At 42.2% G+C, this 21552-nt stretch overlaps 1 protein-coding gene across 1 annotated transcript; it reads right to left on the bottom strand.

Annotated features, from left to right (window-relative positions):
- Positions 1-16705: 16705 nt before the first annotated feature.
- Il1f10 (interleukin 1 family member 10) lies at positions 16706-19187 on the bottom strand. The gene is made up of 4 exons (XM_055599807.1): positions 19156-19187; positions 17597-17682; positions 17172-17299; positions 16706-16918 (listed from the first exon to the last, which is right to left on the bottom strand). The coding sequence occupies exons 1-4, from the start codon at positions 19185-19187 to the stop codon at positions 16706-16708; spliced, it is 459 nt and encodes a 152-aa protein (XP_055455782.1).
- Positions 19188-21552: the final 2365 nt, after the last annotated feature.

Genomic DNA, 21552 nt, shown 5'->3' with positions numbered 1-21552 from the left:
TAATAAAAAATAAAAACCCCACTAATTACTTTCAGGAAATTAAAAAAAAAAAAAAAAGCCGAGCCAACCCAAGCAAATGAAAGCTCCAGTCCCATGAAGCTGGTACTCTCCTGCAAGTCTCACTGTAGCATCTGGTCCCCCTCTGTTAATCAAAAACTTGGCACCTTGAATCAACAAGTCCTTGATGCTCATTTAAGTGACCGTCACTGAGACTTCCAGGCCCCTTGACTTTCTCACCTTCAGGGACTTCCACCTTCACTCCTGTCTGACATTCACTGGAATGACAGGGCATTGTGAATTGCTCATTATCATGCTTGTGGCTCATTATCATTATTTACTCTTCCCTCTATACCAAGGAGATGAAAGCATCTTGTCCTCTGACTACAATAAACTCTAAGAATCTTTATGGCATGCTTCCCTGCTTTTCCTTCACCTCTCTCCCCAATTAGCACCGCTGCCCATGCATTTCAACCATCTAGAGACCTGTTGTCTTTTGACCCACCCACCTCCTCCTTTGAAGTCTTCACTTTCTCACAGCTATCATTTGGATCATTCTTCTGTCCATAGACCCCAGGGCTTGGCTCCTCTGCCCTCACACTGTACAATAGGCAGAGGTTTAATGCCTAAGGTCTACCCTCTTGGATTTTGTAATGAAGCCTCTGAGTACCACAGGGGAATTTGAGAAGTATCATGTACACTGGTGAAATTCAAACTTACTTGCCTTTGTGGTTGCTTTAACAAAAATGTTTTCACAGTTCTGTAACTAGTTGGCTCTTCCATCTCCACAGAAAACACTTAAAATCATCTCCTTGATATCTGATCTTACTTCATCTTTCTTAAGAGGAAAATGACATAAAATAGCAAAGACTTAAGATATTCTTAGTCTTCTATCTATCTCTATCAAATCTGATGGACTTTCCCCCCCCCCTTTTTTTTTCTCATCCAATGGGGCCAGGAAGCTAGTATTTTTCAAGGCAAATCTTCTCCCCTTTGGTATTGTGTCCTATATAACTTCCCTGAAGTACTCAACATCATCAGTTATTTAGTAGGCATCACAGGATATTTGCAAGATTACTTAGCCTCTTCCTAAAGCATGTAATGTTTTTGCTTCCATTGCTCAAATTTATTCAAGGTAGAAGAAAACTGTTCTATGTTATTTGTCCCACTATTACTAAGCAAGATCCTATTTTGTCTTAACTCCAAAGGCCTACTTGTTTACTTGCCGTATGAATAATGCTGCTTATAATTAACAAAGAAAGAGAAGGTCTCAGCAGCTTGGGGAGTATCCCTTCTCCCTCATGGCTTCAGTAGGAGAGATGAGGTTCTGCAACATAAACTTGTTCAAAGACTCCATTTGAGAGCCACTGAGCTGAGAACAGCTACAAGCTAGCACTTTCTTTCTGCGCATTATGAAGAGTGTAATGAATGCACATTACCAGCACCATTCTGATCTTGGTTAAAAGAAATATGTCCTGCAAGTATAAGAACAAAGGGGTTTTATTATAACTAGTGGCTAAAGAAACAGATATTATATCACATAGAAGTTATCACCCCCTCAACCTGTCATTTTAGTCTGTTGTCTTAATTGAAATTGTGTTCTTGAGGTTTTAAAACACACCCACAAATCTTACTGAGAATTTTCTTAGTAAGAGGTAGGATCTAATTCCACCCCCTCCCCGAAAGTCAGCTGGCATTAGCAAATAGGAGGAAGGGGAAATTATACTGGATAACTTCCGAAGTGAGGTCATCAAATGATATACAGTGATTGCCTGCCCTTTCTCCAGACATTTGCTTCTGAAAGCCAGTCACCATATTGTGGGGAAGATTAATTGGCTTGAAAAGGCCACTTAAAGGTATTTTGGCTATCTCATTGAGGATCCTGTAGACAGCCACTATCAACTTCTAGACCTTTGTGTTGGAAATTCTCAGACTCCTTTCAGGCCCACTCTTTGAGCCCACTCAGCATATGCTCAACAGAGCAAAGGCAGGAGGTTCCCATGAGCTCTGGCTATGTTCAGATTTATAAACAAAATTAATATTGTCTTCTTTTTGTTTTGAGCCTCTAGGATTTGGGATAGTTTCTTCTATAGCAATTGATAAATAAAATGGTTTTCTTGGAAATAGTACTGAAAAGATACTTTTTAGTACTATTTATAGTCTATATATAGTCTATATGGGCTATATAAATACTGCAAAGATTTCTTATTAACTCTGAAGAAGGCTAGTAGCATTTTTCTCAGATGCACCAGGGAACAATAAAAACATGTGCTTCTGCAATATTGATTATTTTCAAAGTCACTGAGTATTTCTACTTTGTATAATTTCTACTCAGCAAAGATGTGAAGGATTGTTAACTCAGTTGAGTGCTTAGGCTCACACACTTAACTGTTGACCAAGACAGACCACAGCGCCACCTATTTCTCTGATCTCCCTTTCAGAAGCACATGTTTTAATTGTTGCACCTTGAAAACACCTTGCTTAAGCTCCATATATGCCTTGAGCTCCACCCTTTCTCTTTCCCCCTTTTCAGGCAAATTTATAAAGACTCATTGCCACAGTGTTCATGCTGCCACTGCAACTCCCTTTGAAGATCTTCACCTCCTTCTTTACTCCTGGAGCCATTCCAGTCTTAGCTCCAAGAGCCTTTGAACGCTTTACACTTAACCAGATTTGATCTATGCCAGTGTTTTATACTGATGGCTCTTGCTCTGATAAAACCTACTCCATTTGGACTTCCAGAAGGCATTTCTCTTGACTTTCTTTGCTCCCACCTTCCTCAACTGAGAATACTTTTCTGACTGTCCTTTCAGTCTTATCATCTACTCTTCTCCCCCTTTTTCTTCTTTCTTAAGTTAATCTCTCTCCAAATTTCATATGCTCTATAATCTCAGTTATCATCTGGAAACTCCAAAATCTTTATATTCATTCCAAATTTCTCTCCAAATATGTATATGTTACTGTACACTGAATACTTCCACCTTCAGAACATTTATACTCTTGGCAAAGTGATTGGCTGGGCCTGGAGAGGACTGTCTATAAGGGACACAAGCTGTGACAAGAAAAAACACAGTAAAGAGAAGGGCCTGAACTCCAAAACAGAGAAGGAGGCAGCATAGCCTGGAACCATTACCACCACCACCACCACCTCTGGGCCCCATAATCCTGTTTCTATGTTAGCCAGCCTGGGAACAATACCTCCTTCTCCAAGTGAATCTCAAATTCTTGGTTTCCTGACTATCATGTTGGGAAGGAATGTGAATTTCTTTATCAGGTCATCTGTTTGTCTCTCTTGAGGAAGTGTGTGGGGAAGTAATGACCAATGTACAGCTTCTCAAAATGAAGATGATTTTCCATGAGCATCTGTGACTAATGAGCTGAGCAGAGCATATCATGTTGGCTCATAACTATGGCACGTGGTTCTATAGAGGGCAGTTATGCTTTGATTGTCAACTTCCTATTTAATTATCCCATTTGGTCATGGAAACGTACACACACTGCATCATATAGTCTGATTAGGATTTGATTTGTGAGGGGGCTGATTTGTGCCTTTGTTCATGAAAAAGACAAAGGGTTTCCTGCTGCACAATCCATGGCCCTGGGAGCTTCTTGTACAAGCATTATATAACAAGGTGCTCAGGAGTATAGTTTCAGGGGAAGTCTGGGCTTAGCCCTCCCCTCTCCCATTTGCTCACAATGACTTTGAAAACAAATTCCTTGCAGCTCTTCCCTTCATGGGGTGGAACTCACTTCTCCACCTCCTCCTCTTGAGCCTGGCCCTGTGACTTGCTTGACCAGCAGGATGTGACAGGCATGGCTATCCTCAGGGGAGCCATAACAACCACTTTCTCCCTTAGACAAGTAGCACTCAGGTGGTCATATGAGTCAGATGGCCACTTCAGTATCTAAGGACACCCAAGATGGGGACCCTAGGCCCTCAAACAGCAGTCACACTAGCTGTTAATCATGTGGTTGAAGCCACCTTGAAGCTTTTAACCCAATTAACCCTCCAGCTGAATGTGAGTGTACAATACATCCCACAGGTAAGAACAAGTGGTAAACTTGTGTTAACTTGATAAGTTCTGGGCTGTTTTGTTACATAACAATACATATTTGAGTTGTGGTGTATACCAATTTTTTAGACAAACTCTCTGTACCCATCTTTCTGCATCTAGATGCTTTCTCCACTACTCCCACCTGCTGACACAGTCCGTTCTGATGATTTTGAACAGGCATCCCAGTCCAGTTCTCTATAGAGCTAGACTCTCTAGTTGGACTTTCTTGTTCTGCTGGGATTGGTGTCTTGACTAGCCAAGTGTTCTCCCAAATTTCCTGTTCAAAAATGTACGTGACACATGTCAGAAACACATGTACATGCTAGTGATATGTAAACAAAGTAGAATCAAATCTCTGCATGGTGGATCTTGAATTAAGGGGAAGAATAAAAGGTAAAAGATGGATAATGAATAAAAAAGAAATCAGAATGTGGTGGAATGTAATAGAAGGTGATTTGCTGTTATAATGTAGGTGATTTGGAAGTGTTGCGATTTCAGCACTGGGAACCTTATAATTTTTAGTGAAGTAACTAGCATAGCCTTCACCAAAGAAGTTAGTCATGAAGATAATCAGGGAATAATGCACTCTTCTAAACTGAAGACTGATAGAAAGGCCCTGGGTGTAGCATCAAGGCGGGTGGATAGATAGCATGAGGGGGGAAAGAAGAATCAAGATTTACAAAGAAAAGAAAGTATTTGGCAGAGGAAGACTGAAAAGTCCTCCCAACACCATATTACCAAACAAAGGACATGCCAAGAAAAGCCTTGAGATCTCTGAATAGGAAGACGATGGAAGCAACAGAAATGATCTATGAAGGACCAGGATATTCATGGGCTTTTGAATCTCTGTATTGCCCCTGGGGGGGGACCAGATTCAAGCCTTCCTTCTCTCTGCCTTATTTTCTTTGTCTAATGGAGCCCCAAAGCTGGGAGCCTAGGGAGTGATCTTCCTAACAGACCTTTGGGATGTTGGCAGAACTTATGCCAGGCAAAGAAGTATGTGAATTGGCCAGCAGCTGCCAATTTTACACTTAAGACTAAGAGGCAGCTGTCCAGGAAGATCCACAGTTAAACTGGGAGCTCCAGAAAGCCACACTGACTCTGACCATGCCTGCAATGAACAGAGCTGTGATGCTCCTGGGGACTCCATGCACAGAGCTGACCACTGGTCACAGGCAGCAATCTGATCATTCAAATAAGACAACAGTTACATGGCCAATCAAGATGGCAATTGTAAGGGCAACTAAAATGGTGGCCACACTTGAGGGTGGCCTTGGTGGTGCTAATAAAGCAATGACATTCACACAGCATACCACCACAGAAACATGTGACTGCCACTGATCCTGAGACTTTCTGTGTCGCTAACACTGACTCACTTCCTCTCTTCTTTTCTCATTTCTTTCTTCCTATCATCTCCATGAGGGCTCACTGGGATAACAGGAAACACAGACACCCACAGGGTTCTGGCTCAGATACTGAAGCAGCTCTTCCTTGTATCTTCCACCCAAGATAATTTTCCAGAGACTCACTCCTGCCCCTGGACTAGGGATACCGAATCTACTACTGAGTTCTAACTACTTGCTATATTGCTGGGGAAAACAGGATCTGGGAGAAAGATTCTTAAAACCAGCATGCAGATGAATTATTTTCTCAAAGTCCTAATGACTTTGTGTGCATGTCCAGTGTGCATGTTCTCCATTAGAAACTTCATTGCACCCCCTACAACATCTTCACTCCAAAATTTACCCTTCCTATAAGATGTGCAGGGATAAAGATAAGAGTAGAGATTGGGGGAATATCCAACCAGTGTCTGGCTCAACCTGAGACCCCAAGGGAGAGAGCCAACCCCTGACTCTATTAACAACACTCTGTTACATTTGTAGATGGGAGCCTGGCATGGCTGTACTCTGAGAGGCTCAACCCAGCAATTAATTGAAACAGATGCTGAGACTCACAGCCAAACATTGGGTGGTGTGTAGAGAGCCTTGTGAGAGAATCGGGGGAGGATAGAAGGACCTGGAGGGGGATAGGACCTCCACAAGAAGACCAACAGAATTCACTAACCTGGGCTCAAGGAGGCTTGCAGAGATTGAATCATCAACTAAGGACCATGCATGGACTGGACTTAGGCCTCTACACAGATGTACTCGATGGGCAGCTTGGTCTTCATGTGGATTTCCTAGGAAGGGGAATGGGGACCATCTCTAACAAGGACTTTGTTGCCAGCTTTTTGATCACTTCTCCCTGGCAGGGCTGCCTTGCCAGGCCACAGAGGAAGAAAATTCGCTCAGTACTGATGTGACTTGATATGCTGGGGTGGGTTGTGAAGGGACTCCCCTTTTCTGAGGGGTAGGGAAGGGAGGATAGGGAGATGAGAGGGCTATGATTGGGATGTAAAGTGAATTAATTAATTAATTAATTAAAAAAGAAACCCCATTGCTTGGGGTTATTACATCCCAGTGGACACCTGGAGACAAAAGAGGGTGACAAAGTGTTAGTGCAGGAATGAAAAACTATGTTGACAAACATGTTAACTATGACAAGATCAGAGAGGCCACTCAAGGCAGTAAAACTTGCTCCATTATCAACAGGCTAATTGAAGATTTAAGGAACTCCATCAACCTGGGCCCCTTATGCCCCAAAGGAAAAGTTTTTCTGGGCTACCATATTATCAGTCAACCAGCCCCTGACAGCTACGGAAAACTTCAGAAACCACATGGCGTCTGACAAGACAAACTCAAATAAACACTGATTTCTTTGTCTTCAACTGAGCCTGAAGGAAGGCAGGAAGAAACAGAGGAAGGGGTCCAAATGATTGTGCTTGTCCTTATAGGTGCTGTTCACCAGGCCCAGCTATCAAGTGCCCCCTGAAAAAGCCTCAAAGAGCAAAAGCCAGGTCTGTTTCAAATGTGAAGCCCAGGCTACCAGGCACATGGATATATCAAATGTGTCCAAGCCCAAGGCCATAGCCATCATATAAGTATCCAGGTGATTGACTCTGCTCCCAAAAAAAGAAAAGACTAGTTCCTGGCAGGAACACCCAACACAGAAAAGGCACCCAGGGAAACAGTCTTGCAGACCGGAGAGCTTTGGCAGATTCCCCCACCCAACCTCCTTTCCTCCAAATAGAAAAACCTCTCACTTCCTTAATGTAATTGTGTCCCAAGTATTCACGCCATTGCTTATAAGTAATTTTGTGTTAAAACAACATGGGGCAAAGACCAATCTGCTCCTAGAATTCCCTGAAATAATTGAATAACAAAACACATGGAACTTCATTTTTGAAAATTTAGTTTTTATTGCAGATTTAAAAATATTTTGGCATGCTTAATTTTTAAAAAGTGTATGTATGTGTGTGTGCGTGTTGGGGCTAACTTAAGAGGCCTTATGAATACATGCTGTCTTATAAACTTCAGCACTTCTCTAGTCTACTGAAATGGTACTATTGGATCTATTATATGTTTTATTGAACCTTAAAATGCTATTTGTTTATGGAATTATTAAGGTATGATATTTAATATTGAATATAGATTTTTGATAAGGATTTCCTTTCAAACCAGGTTCTGAAAAAATGTTTAAGGATAATAGTCAAAAGTAACAAAAAAGCCAGGAATGGTGGTACACACCTTTAATCCCAGCACTCAAGGAGGCAGAGACAGGTAGATTGATGTGAGATCCAGGCCAGCCTGGTCTACAAAGCAAGTCCAGGACAGCCAATGTTATACAGAGAAATACTGTCTTGAAAAAAAAAAAGTAAGAAAAAATAAAAAGCCATAAAATACTTTATGTTAATAAAAATGCCTTCAAATGATGTACATTAAAAATCATGCTATTAGACTAGTTCTTACGGATTTCTGTTTCAGAAATATTCTTAAGTGATAAATATAAGATTTTTAAATGAAGGCATAATATATTTAAGATGATGGTTATACGTACATATTTATCAAAGATCTTTTTGTTAAATTTCCTTTGACTAATCAAAATTTAGGTGGTATAGTCACACTAAGCAATAAAATTCAGAATCCAGGTAAGTTTATTCTATATCCAATAAAAATGAAAGTTACTAAGTCTTTGAGAAAACAATAATAACTAATATCTCATATTTGAAGGTAAAATTTAATTTATATTTGTGACATTGAGATGTAAATAAAGTGGAAGTTTTTGGTTTCTTAGAAGATTCAGTTGAGTCATGTGCTGTTTGTCTTGTGGAGAGGGCATGTGATGCTTTGCTGTGAGCTGTCTCACGCGAGGGGCATGACTTTGGTCAGCTGAGAACAGCCATGGGTGGACTCTGAGGAGAGGAGATGTTTAGAAGCTCATGGGAAGTAAGGCAGCGCTTGATTGAGATTGTTGCCCTGATCTTCGTAGTCCGACACTTGACTTCACAGAGAGAAACATTCCGGAGAACTTCTTGGGGCATCCAACTGAGTCTTGCGACTTTCATTGACTTGTCCTGATTTGCTGAATTGTACTGATTCGTGTTGCTGTTTAGTGTTGGCCTTTGGACTGGACTGCTGGTATCTGGACAACAAAGGGTGGACACACCCCAAGGAACTACTTCTAAAAAGAGAGAAACATTCCAGAGAACTTCTTGGAGCAATCCAACTGAGTCTTGCGGCTTTTCGTAATTTGTCGTGATGGTTTGTACTGTGTTTAGTGTTGGCCTTTGGACTGGACTGCTGGTATCCAGACAACAAAGGGTGGCCTCATCCCAAGGAGCTACTTCTAAAAAGGTCTACAACCCCCTTTACCTAATAACCTTCTTTCTCCTCTACCTCTAGACAGTGGGTGGAAAGGAGATGTAAGTGTTTAAGAACTCCAAATAAAGTAGGTTAGGTGAAAAATCTAAACCTATATATAAAAATTGTTGCCTGTCCACCTGTGCTTTCCCCTTCCAAAAACAACAAAACCGAACAAATAGGTTTGCAAAGTTCTCATCCAATTTAAAATTAAAATAGTCTGGTCATTTAAAAACCAAGCTGTGGGGACCAATGAGGCAGCCCAGCCGAGTTTGACAACCTGAGTTTGGGTCCTCAGGTCTACACTGTGGAAGAGAGTCAAGGCTCACTAGTTTTCCTCTGACCTACACATAGAGACACACAGACACAAAAACACACACAGATACACTGAGACTCACATACAAAAAAACACACAGATAGACACACAGACACACAGAGAGACAGTGTGGTGCACAGGCATGTACACACATGCATATGAGCATGAAGTAAATAGATGTAGTGAAAAGATTAAGAAGAACACAGCTGTTGATACCGACACAGCTGCTTAGAATCTTGTCTCTGAGATATAAAGTCTTTTACTTTATGTTAAGAGCTCTGTCTTTGTAAGTCCAGACTTGGCATTAAAAATTGTTTAATGCTATTTTGGAAATGATCAAATCAATATTCTAACTTTAAAAAATGATATATCTACATGAAAATCATAAAAACTTATTTTTTTAAAATCCACCTTTATGTGTACCTAATGTTTACATGCTTTCTCTACATATTAGCACAAATTTCTTTTAATCTCTTTCTTATTTCACAGTGTAACTGAAAATTTAGAGCAGAGGACAAAAGTATATGTAACTGAGCATTCTCAGCCAAGATATTATCTGGTTGATCATTTTCTCAGACCTATATCCTCAAGCAGTCTGTTACTTGGGAGAATTTACAGAAAGAGATAATAAGACCCAGATAAGCCAAGTTCTTTTCAGCTTCTTTTTTGGTGTGCTGGAGAGATGACTAGGAGGCTAAAAATGCATACTGCTCTTGCAGAGAAGTTGGGTTCAGTTTCATGACCCACAATGGGTAGTTCATAGCTGCTGGTAACTATGTCTCAGGGGAATCTGAGGCCCTCTTCTGGCCTCTGCAGGTACCTGAACTAAAGTATTCATGCCCACAGACAGACAGACAGATGAACACACACACACACACACACACACACACTTGAAGATAAATCTGAAAGAAATAAATTTGCCATTTGGCACTTCCAACAACAGAAATAAAATAAAACAACAGTCAAGGCCTAGAGAAAGTAAGTTACAGGCTCAACTGATAGCTTTGCTCCAGGGAATAAAATATTCCCATAGACAGATAAGCACTTGCTACCCCAAGGAAGCCCTTTGAGGGAAAGCTTACACAGGGGCAATTGCCACAGTTATGGGAAAGCAAGGTCCAGGGAAGGAGCTACCGGTAGTAGGAAACGAGGAAACCTCTTTTTACCTTCTGTAAGGGAAGATGTCCTATTGTCTGAAAGGAAGTTGAGCTTCCTTCAAAGATCAATATAGTCGTGGTTCCCTAGTAGGACCCCCCCGCCCCCATGTGATTTCTTCCCTAATATCAGGGCTTTGTTCTCTAACTTAATTGGTGACTCAAGGATTGTATAGTGTAAATGCCCTGAAGCAAAAGAAGCTAATGCTGTTGGTCCCAGCCTTGGGAATTGCCCCACACATGGTACAATAAAAAAGCATAACAGTAGGGGGCTCACCTCATTGGGAATGTCAGTACTCTTAGATCTATAGCTTATTTCATCACCTAAAATTTGCAGCAAATGAATATCTAAGATGCTTAAAAAGCATAGTAGCTAAAGAAAATCTGACAGATGACTCTTCAAAAATATGTCTTCTGATGTTTATTGACATCTCCTCAAGGTGGATAAAGACTCACCTTACTCAGACTAAAAGAGCTCAACAGTTACTCTCTGAATTCTTTACCTTTTTGGGTTTCTATAGTCCCATGAACACTTTAAAGACAAGGCCACTTGTACATACAGCTAAAAGGATGAAAACTTAAAGAGTCTCTGTTGTGGACGTCTTGGTTTATGATATGTAAACATGTTTCTGTTAAAATTCCAAGTAGTTGGGGGTTTTAGTTTGTCCATACCTGTTAAGTGTGTCATGTGGAGAGTGGTCTTTGCCAGGTGGAATTAGTTGAAGTCTGAGGCTTTGAGAGGTATAAATATGACAGCCCAGAGGAAGAAGGTACAGCTGCTTAGAGGAGGACTGCTTGCTGTTGGTTCATCCTGCTGCTGCGTTTGCTGTTTGCTGACTTGCTGGTTACCTGGACTTCTGATTTCTGGAGGACTGATACTGGTATTGCCCCCAGCTGAATCCTATGACCCTACGCAGCAGGAAGCAGCAGAGAGAACTTTGCCCCCTGTCTCCACTAACCTTCTTTCCCTCCTCCCAGTGTTGGGGTAGAGGTGGGGGTTGAAAGGAAGGTAGAAGCATTTAACTCTAAGTAAAGTAGGTTTGTTAAAAAAAAAAATCAAGGTTAAAAGTCTCTTCAAACAAAAAGGGTATCTTAGCTTCTTAAATGTGATCTTTTTATAAACAACTAACTATAAACTTGTGTTTTAGCTTTATTTATGTTTTTATATTTTGATAATGTTGGTACTCACTGTTACAACCTCTTTTTGATCTATTCTACCAATAGATTCCTTTTAAAAACTATAGTTTTGGATTTTTCTATCTTATTAATCACCAGTATATTTTACCAATAGTTGAAGGGATAATGCCCTTAGAAATAACCTAACCAAAGATAGCTCTTCTGAAACAGGCATGACTTCCTGGATCTTGTTCTTTCTGGGGACACCAATTCGCATAACTATGTTACTCTTACTTAGGCCTTATACCATTAATTTTGTAAAATTTGTGTGTTCTAGGATATGATAGCGTCAGACTAATTCTCTGTGATGCAGAACATCCTGCCAGCTTCTACTACAGGTAGTCCAAACCCTCCTCTCCTGTCAAGTGATAAAGTATGAGTTATATTGACGCTCTTAGGCAGAGACTATCTCCCTCAACAGCATAGAAGAAATTATAGAAGACTGATTCTCATCATTCCAAAAGACTCCTGGGATTATAGCTATAGTAATATAGAATTTTGGCTTCTTTAAAAGGCATAGAAATATTATAAGAATGTTTTTGTTTTAATCAAAGGTGTGGGATATGGGGCTGCTTTGCATCAGCTGACTATGATTTGCCTTGTGCTCTGGTAGGAATGTGGTTTTTCCAGTGGCAAATAGTTTCTGTGAATGTGTAATGTTTGGAATTTTGGGAACTTTTCAGGGGATATATGAATGCTAGGGCCCCAAGAGGTGGGGTTGCTGTGGTTAGATGTTCTTGGTTGCTGTTTGTCAAGTAGTCATGCATAGCAAAGAAAGGAGAAGAAGATAGTGGTCTTCACTATCTTGATAGTGAAGATCAAACTTGCCCCAAGGAACTATTATGCCGCCTAACCAGCAGGAAGTAGTCTGACTTCGTCCCCTTTCCCTTCTATCCGTTTTTGTCTCCTATTTAGTATTAGAGGGTTAATAATGGAGGAGAAGGGTGGAAGAGAGAAAAAGGAACCCACAAAGCAGCAAACTTTGGCTTCATACAGCTTTCATCAGTGGAGTTGGGTCAGGAGAGCAGGCTATGGAGAGACATCAAGATAATGTGTCAAAGAAGCCAGTTGGCAGCAGAAGCCTGGGAGTCTCTCCTAAACGGACCATATGGAACAAAACTGAGCATGTTGAAAATTTCCTTTCAGTTCTGAGTGTGGAAAACTGGTTACTATTAAATGACACATAAGGATTAGAGTGCTGTGGCCAGGTACTTCTGAGTCTTGGTCCTGTTCCAGGTCTCTAGCCCACTTCCATTCTCAGGAGTGTGTTTCCTTAATAAACTACTTCTTTTTCTATTACTATCTGTGTGTCCCTAGTCCAACTCTTCATTACACGTTATAAAAGCTTAGAATCTTAGCAGGTATCCTCTGGACTGAGATACATACCTGTAACAACATTTTGTTGTTGTTGTTGTGGAACAGTGAGACAGCCCCTGTTGTTGAAACAGGGTGGAACAGAAAAGAGCATACAACAAAAATCATAGATCACCATCTCCCTCCATGAGCCTTCAGTGGAAGATTCTCTAATACCATTTTGGAAAATATATAACAGGAGACACTTGAGTCTTCTAATGTGGGCAGTACTATGAAAAATGTCTGTCTACATGTTCCAAAGTAGAAGAAACTCTGCTGGAAAGCAAGGTTCCAAGCCTTCTTTTTCACCCCCATTCTATGATCAAAGCCTAAGCAAGAGTGTTTCAAGAGAGTTGGAAGGGATGAGTGTGTGGAAGAATGATTCATTATAGCATGTACCTCACCAGGGAACACAGCATACATGTTGTACAAGGACATCTGTGATAAAAAAATATACTAAGAGTGAATGTGTGTATTTTAATCTCTGTGTCTGTCTGTCTCCTTTTCTCTCTAGCCTTCTAGAGAATGGTGAAATTTCTTAATGGCAGAGTCAGGAAGAGCCCCTTCAGCGATGCAGAGCTATGCTTCCTGTTTGAAAGCAAGGCAGAGATGGGGCACAGAAGCTGGCAGACAGGTGGTATGAAGCAGTTAGAAATTGCTCAGGACTCACTGCCTCAAAAGGCAAAGCTGAACTCTGTCGCCACCTTCCATCCAAATGGTACATTGCATGTTCCCCATCTTAGAAAATGACCGCAGGGATACATACCACTGGGGGCTTGGAGTCTGCACCTTGGTAGGTAGAGATGCAACTGGAACTTCTCTAGGAGGCATGACTCTTTGTTAAGACAGAGTCACCGTAAACTGTTTAGTTACGCAAATGTGAAATCCAGTCTCAAAAGTGGTCAAATAATCTTAATGCCCATGCATCAGTTTTTTGATTTTTTGCTGATACCCAGGAAAACATGATGTCAATTAAAGTTTTATCCGTTCTTTACTTATTTTTTTTCTTTTATAGACCTGGATTGTCTTCACTTGAACTAACATGTGCTATGTATTTGGGAGATTGGGTTGTGTGGGATGCTTCGTGCGGCTGTTCTTTGGGTCTGCTGTGATGCTCAAGTTGGTATCTTAAGATAAAAATATGGTCCAAAGAGAAATGGCAGTCAATGTAAAAGTTTAATTTTATTTTGAATGATTTGGGACATGCAGGTACTAGGAGACTTTGAACATACGGCCCTCTAGGGTAAGGTTGTTCCAGATCCTCTTGAAACAAAGCCCACTAAATGAACTGCTCCACACATTAAATCCTAGGGCAGACATAAACAGCATGTACACGCACATGCACACCCACAGACTCTGCACACCATACACACATGGCCACATGCATTTCCTTACCCACCCACCACATTCCTGAGAACTAGCAAGAGGTCTTCACACTGAGTACCAGTTGCTCATCCTGTCCCACACCCACCATTCTGATAGGTAGAATAGTGATGAGATCTAAAGTGTGTCTCTTTCACACATTTACATGAGTATAGCATCTGTGGCCTGATTGAGAAGATAGCGTACTCTTCTAGGGAGGGAAACAAATTTAAGTATGAGTCTTGGGCTATGACAGAAAAGCATTCTGGCAGTTCCTGAACTGTATCTGTCAAAAGTAGCTTTGATTTTCAAACCCCAAATGCTATAACAAGCCTGCCGCTAATTCTACCAGAGCTCTGCAGAATGAGTTTTTCTTAATTTTTCTAATTTATGTACTTATTTATTTTGGTGTGATGGGGTGGGGGTAGGAAATGTGCCTTGGCCCTCATGTGGAGGTCAGAAGACAACTTCTGGGAGTTGGTTCTCTCTTTTTACCATGTGGGTTTCAGAAAATGAAACTCAGATCATTAGTCTCATTAGCAAATGAATGCCTTTTCCATCTAAGCCATCTCACCAGCCTCAGAATTCTTTTTTTTTTTTTTTCCTAGCACAGGCAAGCGACATACCACCAATCTAAGCCCTCAACCCCCGATCCTGCCCAATTTGAAACAAGGTGATCTGCTTTAAATGTCAGGTCTCCTTTGTCTACATTGTGCGTCCTTGAAGGGCAGGAGCTGTGCCTTCATCCTCTTTGTATCCTATCCCCAGAAGCAATGGAGACTTAGCAAATACCAGATACTGAAAAAATATTTTGTCAATGCTGGGAATGTGATTCTTCTGGTGGGAGGAAGCCTGATGTGTCTTGGTGCCCCACGGGAGCAGATTGCAAGAAGAGGCCAACAAAAATGAGTGATCACTGTTAAAATAATTAACTGGAAGACTATGATGAGTTTTGAGCTCCTACTACATCAAACTAACGTGTAGCTCAGAGAATGGTCATAGACTAAGAAAATGAAACGTAGATTAAATAACCAGAAACTGACAACTAACCTCTACTTAGAGATTTAAACAACTAGAAACTACTGACTAACATTTAAATTGGGAATTTCCATGTTAAGCAATCAAATTCTTCTTCCCCTTGTTTCCTGAACACCTTCTAAAACTCTTCCCTCCCATTCTTCAATAATCCCCTTCCCCTTGTAGTTTGGTGCTGTCTGATTGATGAATCACTCTAACATGCCTAAGCTTATGTGCCTAAGTTTATCTTCTAGCTGATAAACGAAGGAGATATGCCACCATGAGAAGGTGGAGCAGGGTCAGGCTACCCATGGAACCAGAGCACAGAAGTTGACCTCTGAAGCTACCCAACTGTGGGTGAGGATGTGGGGTTGAATGTAAGTTCTGGTAGCATGTAGGTCAGTCTAGCAATGGTCACAGAGGCCCTGTTTGGGATACACAGATAACTCCTCTGGGCCTCCCAGGTATGGCTTAAACTTCTTTGCAAGTCATTCACAATGGGACCCCACCCATTTTAATTTTCAGTAACTCCTTAACCACAAACCTTGGGTTGCAGCCAAATGGATGACACACTATACCCCAAACAAGCCTGGAGCTCTCCTCCGTCATACTTTTCGGAGTTGTTAATTCTACCTAGAATGCTTTGACCCCATGCTTTCTGTTAGGGAAACTCTTTTTCCATTGAGTCCAGGCTCAGTTGTCGTTTTGTGTAATCCTGCTTAGCCTTCCTGGACAGCTCTTCTCTTCAGACTACCTTGTACTGTGGCTCTGCTTATATCATGTCCTGAGTGTCTGAGAAGTCAATCATCTCATGAACCTTTTGTGCTCCAGCATTGCTCTAAACACAGGTGAACAAAAAAGTGCCAGCAGTTCCCCTCACTGAACCAGGATGGCACAGACTCCCTGCTCTACCATGAGCAGAGACAGATTTTCTATGAAATGAAAAATAGCTGGGGCTTCCAGACAAGGGTTGCAACCATAAAGAAGAGTTGAACCTGATATTCTGGGTTGTGAAATACCCTCAAATCAGGGACTCCACTGGAGAACATGTGGGTAGCTTTCCAAGGAATCACCAGGGTACCCACACCCCTTGAGTTGCATGTGAAGTGCAGGTTTTATTATGGTGGCTTCAATGAATGATTACAAACTCAGTGGCTTAAAACAATGGAAGTATATTATTTTACAATTCTGCAGGCCAGAAAATTCCAAAGTCAGTGTCAGGAGAGCTCTTACCTTTTCTAGTTTCTAGGAACCATGCTCTGTCATCAGCTCACAGTACCTAACTCCATCCTCAAATTTAGTAGCAAAGTTTACCCCAGTCTCTCTCTGACTCTTTCCTTCCTTCTCATGAGGCATCATATGATTTCACTGGGCTCAGTGAAGGAAAAGTCCATTTGCCATTTAATGTAACATAATCATAGGAGTGGGGATTAAGACCTAGACATCTTTGGTGTGCCATTATTCTGTCTTCCACAGACTGTGAGCAAGATGGGCTCAGTTTGGGAGCACTAGGCTGGATTTCAGCCTCATGCCTCCTTACCGGCTCTGCTCAAAGTAGAACTCGGTATGGGTAGAGGGTTCACTCTCTTTGGTGAGCTTCACTGGCTGCTGGGGCTCAGGTGGGCCACAGAGGAACCAGCCAGGGCAAGCAGCAGACTCGAGCCTGAAGGCAGAACCCAAGCTTCTCTGGAAAAAGGTGAAACGGGTGGTTTGTTCACCTCCCTTGTACAGGTCCTCGATGTTCACATCCTGTGGGGAAAGGGAGCCAGCTATGTGACCTGTCAGCCCTTAGTGCCTCAGGGCTTAGCCAAAAAAGGACTCAACAGGGTATAGTTTTACTGAGGGATGTTCCTTCTGTAGATTCCAAAAGGCAAGAGTCTCCTTACTGGAGGTAAAGAGAGATACAGGACAAGAGAGGGGACATGTGGGTGTGAAGATGCCAGGGCATCCTGGGGCCAAGGCTGACTCTGCAGTGTCTCCAGAATGAGGAGGGGCTTCTCACCTCCACCTGCAGGGAAGGCCCCTCTCTTGTCTTCACAGATGCCAGACAGCAACTTCCTCCCTGGAGGCCCAGGAAGATGGGGACCTTGGAGCGGTCCAAGCCTCGGTTAGGAAGGATACAGATCTTCTCTGGGAGGTAAGACAAAATGTAATTCAGGCAGTGAGGAGACCCCAGATGACAGGCTTTTAGCAAGATAAGGCTCAACAAGAAGCAGCTGGGCCTGGGCACACCTGGCCTGTTTTTGCATGGGAGACTCCACAATAAGTGGAATTCGCCAGGACAGGCTGAAACAGCCTTCTACCTCTTCCCATTATCACAGGGACACTGTTATCACATCTCCAGAGACAAGAGAGAAGAAAAGAATCAAGGGCCTGTGACAGATGGAGGTCTAGCAAGCCCTGGAAGAGAGCCCCCACGAAGTTCACCTGCATTACAGTTGTCTGAATCAGGGTCTCCCACCAGGAGCTGGCCATTCCGTGTGTACAAAGCCTTTTGATGTGCATCTTTGATTCTAAAATAGGATGGCAAGGTTAATGTCCTGATACCTCCCGGGATCACTGTACCCTTCCGACCCCGTACCGCCTCACTGGACCACCAGAGGTTCCAGAGGAGAGGGGCACTGCTCCAATAAGGGGAGAAACAGTTCCATCCCAAAGCAAGAGCAGGCCTCTGAGGCTCCAGAAGTAACAGTAGGCAGTGCCTTCTCATGAGGGGATAGAGAGTGTTTTCATAGATGTCTGAGTAGTTGCTTTGAGAGTCAGGTTTCCCAAGGACACTGTGAGTCCTATCCCAGGTTTTCTGGGCCTGCTTTAATTTTTAAAAAATAAATGATAACACTCATTAATGAAGGCATCGAGAATGTAATAAGTATGATTTGCTTTGTAAACTTAAAAAATACTTTCTGTAGAAGAAATATACATATTAGAAATTTGAAAATAAAAAGTCAATATCACTAGACTCTGGCCCCACTCTGGTCATGGTGAGCTATTCTCCGTATGTTTCAAATATCGGAGGTGAACCCAGAACTAGATGAGGACCTGGTTACTCACTGGGGATGCCTGTGGAGCTAGTGACCTGCCTGCAAGGGGAAGAATGCACCAGGAAAGCTGTGGAGAAACTGTCATGCATGCAGAACATCAGAATCATTCCTATTATTAGCCTAGTTGCCTATCTGCTTTCAGAGATGCTCTCAGCCCAGGGAACTCCCAATACTTTTAAGAGCAGAATGTCTGGACCAAAGCCACCAGCTCCAAGAGCCTTTTCTGTTCCCGCAACAGCTAGTAATGGCTATTTAAAAACAGCTCATCTGTTGTTTTTAAAGCAGGCTCACGAGTACATTAAGAACAAAGGTCTGCAAAGATCTTGCTGCCTGTGTTCTCAGACTGTGGGAACTGGGACTTGACGTGTTCCCTGCTGGAAGCATTCTAATTTAGACCCTGCTAGTTATTCTCAAGGTGCACATGTGGCGGCACATACTTTAATCCCAGCACTTGGGAGGCAAAGGTAGGCAGGTCTCTGTGAGCTCAAGGTCATTCAAATGTACAAAGTGAACTTCAGGTTAGCCAGGTTAGACTTTCAGGTTAGTTTTTTGTTGTTGTTGTTGTTTGTTTTGTTTTTTGTTTTTTGTGTGATACATTGGGACTCAAGATTGTTTGAGCTTTCTAAGAACAAGATATGTTGGTTCAGGGAACATGGAGTCTGAGTCCACTCTCTGCTTTTGAGTAGTTGTATGGCATGAGGAAAATCATGCAACTTTTTGAGCTTCAGTTTTCAGATCTGTAAACTGGACTAAGCAATAACATCCTTGCAAATTTTTCATTCTGCCAACGGAAAAGAGGGCTATTGTTACTGACAAGGATGAAGAGTAATAATTTAATGCTTGAGATTTTTGTAGTCAGAGGGAGCTTCATTTCTTTGACTTGGCTTTTTCTCTTCCCACGTGATCCCCAGGCCCCTTGATTGAGAAATCACCAAGATTACTTACATGTAGTATCTTGCCATGGGAAGAGAGCACATTCCTGCAGTTGGGAGTGTCTGGTCTTTACTGGGGAAAAGAAGAAAAAGGCTTTCAGAAAAGCAGAGGAGTATATTTAGGGTCAGACAAGCTGGGGCTCAGAATTATCCAGCCATATGCTATTTCGCACCCCTAGGCATTACAGAATCCACTAAGGTCTCCCCAGTCCTCCCAGCTCTAGGCAGCTCTGCCTTTTTTTTTATTCCTGGCCCTTAGAGCAGGTTTAGCTAGCAGAGGTGTGAGCCTTGTGTGTTGAAGCTGGTTCTTATAATCTAGAGAACAAATTCACCCAAATAGCTCGCCAGCTCACATCCCAGGCTGAGGAATGGGTGCTCCATAGACTAGGGATAACCTCAGGGCAGATCCAGTTTCATTTTTCAACCTGGCCTGAAGGTCACCCCTGCTCTGCCCTCTTTACCTTGTAGGGAGTAAGTAACTTAGCTGAAGGATGGGAGGACCAGCAGGGTTTGAAGGTTAGGCAGCATCATTCCTGGGAACCAGAATTGCTGACACCTGTGAAGAGTCTGTCCACCCCCTCCTCGCAAAAATCAGCAGGATTGAGATACAGACACTTGTGCATTTGAAAGTGAGCACTCTGAAGCAAAAAGAGTGACCTATAAACCTAAAGCCACAAAGCTTCCCAGGACACAGAGTTCCTTCCTGGAGGAGTGTCCTATCTCAGAGCTCCTCCCTGAAATGATCACCCAGAAAATCCAATCCAGAACAGCACACAAGAAACAGAAGAGATAGATCAAAGCAGGAGGACAGCTCATAAAAGCAAATGCAGAAATGCCTGGGGCTGAAGCTTCCTGAGTGGATCTGATTCTTGCCAAGCAAGAAAGGGAAAATAATTAAGTAAGAAAGCAGAAAATGAGATAGAAAAGAATGTGGAAAAAAAGAAATGGGACTTGGCGCTGGATGAAGTGATACTGAGGTAAGGAAGACTAGGTGGATGCTGATGGCCAGAATTCAGACCACCTCATTGTCATTGAGATCCATGGTCTGGTATTATAAGAAATGGGACTGTATTCCAAGTGGCTTTTATTACTGGTTATCTGTTTCAGTCAGCTTGGAAAGTCATCAGGCAAAAGGTGAAGACCTGTTGGGAGTGCAGGATAACAGGGCACTGATGAGAATAAAGATTGTGCATGAACACCAGTGTTAGGAATCAGACTCCAGCACCCTGTCAGCCTGTGCTCACATGTGTTGTTGCCCCTGATCCAGGGAGAGTAACTATTTTCCCACATGTTTATCTATAAAACAGTTCAATCAGTTATTTTTAAAAGGTTGAAAAGTTGGAAATGCTCTCAATGTCCAATACTAGGCAATTGGCTGAAAGGGAATGACAAATCCAGAAAATAAGAAGTATATGCTCGTTAAAGATGATGTTTTCAGCATAAAATTTCAAATATAAGAAGTGAAAACTGTAGGTTTTGAATAATGTGCACATTATAATCCCAGTTGAATTTGTAACTGTTCAGAGACACATACGGGAACAAAGACCGCCGGTGCTGTTTCAGCATTCGTTTGTGCTGATAGGATCCCTGCCTTTTACCTTGTTTAAGACAGGGTCTCTTATTTACTGGGTGCCTGCCAAGCTAGCTAGCCCATAGTGCTAGAGATTCTCCTGAGTCACCTCTCATTTTGCCATAGGTCCACTGTGATTCTATAATGTGTCTGTCTTTGTGTGGGTTCTGGGGATTCAAACTCAGATCCTCATGCTTGCATGCCCATTTCCCCACTCCTCACTCTCTAATGCATATTTCTAGATCCTGCATTTTTGTTAAGTTAATGAGTCTTGTTCTCTATGTCTGGGGTGAAGCCCAAGACTGCATTTCAAACATGCAACCAAGTCTTGATAATGCTGCTGGTTCCCAGACCACATTTGGAGTATAAAAGAATAGTGAATTCTTCTAGCCCAGGTAGACTGATAACAGCATAGGCTCAAGGCAAGCCAGTTTGATGGTGTTCCTTCTGATCCAGACCACCGAGGCACCTTTAGTTGTGGCAGAAGTCGGAGCAGCCGGTAAGCTGGACTAAGGCCCAAGAGGGGCCAGTGAAGTGGATAAATGTGTGAGGCTGCACATCCTGGCTGGCGACTTTAACTCTGGTCAGTGTCAGCTCAAACAGGCAACAGAAATTCAGTGTTGGTCTAGTCAAGTTGGATCTTTGGAGATCTAGAATTCTCCCATCTCAGCACTTCAGTTTTCTCTAAATTCACATATAAGGTCTCTCTGCCTAGGTTCTAGCTAGAACCTAGGGATAGAAGAAGAAGTTTCCTGCTCATGTTAGTTTGTGGTTACACAGAAGGCCTGGGATGCTTATGCTCTTCCCAATGTTCCACACACTTGATTCTGAAAGTTTTCC

Source organism: Psammomys obesus, unplaced genomic scaffold, assembly GCF_907164565.1.
Source record: "Psammomys obesus unplaced genomic scaffold, mPsaObe1.curated_primary_1811, whole genome shotgun sequence".
NCBI lineage: Eukaryota > Metazoa > Chordata > Mammalia > Rodentia > Muridae > Psammomys > Psammomys obesus.
Note: the sequence above shows the minus strand (reverse complement) of the source record. Positions and strands in the feature narration are given on the sequence as shown.

Excerpts from the sequence above, each read along its gene's own strand:
- Il1f10 (XM_055599807.1), bottom strand. The coding sequence starts at position 19,187 with ATGTGCTCTCTTCCCATGGCAAGATACTACAT. Across the intron at positions 17,683-19,155 it reads CCCATGGCAAGATACTACAT|AATCAAAGATGCACATCAAA; the intron begins GTAAGTAATCTT and ends ATCCTATTTTAG. Across the intron at positions 17,300-17,596 it reads TTCAGACAACTGTAATGCAG|AGAAGATCTGTATCCTTCCT; the intron begins GTGAACTTCGTG and ends CTTACCTCCCAG.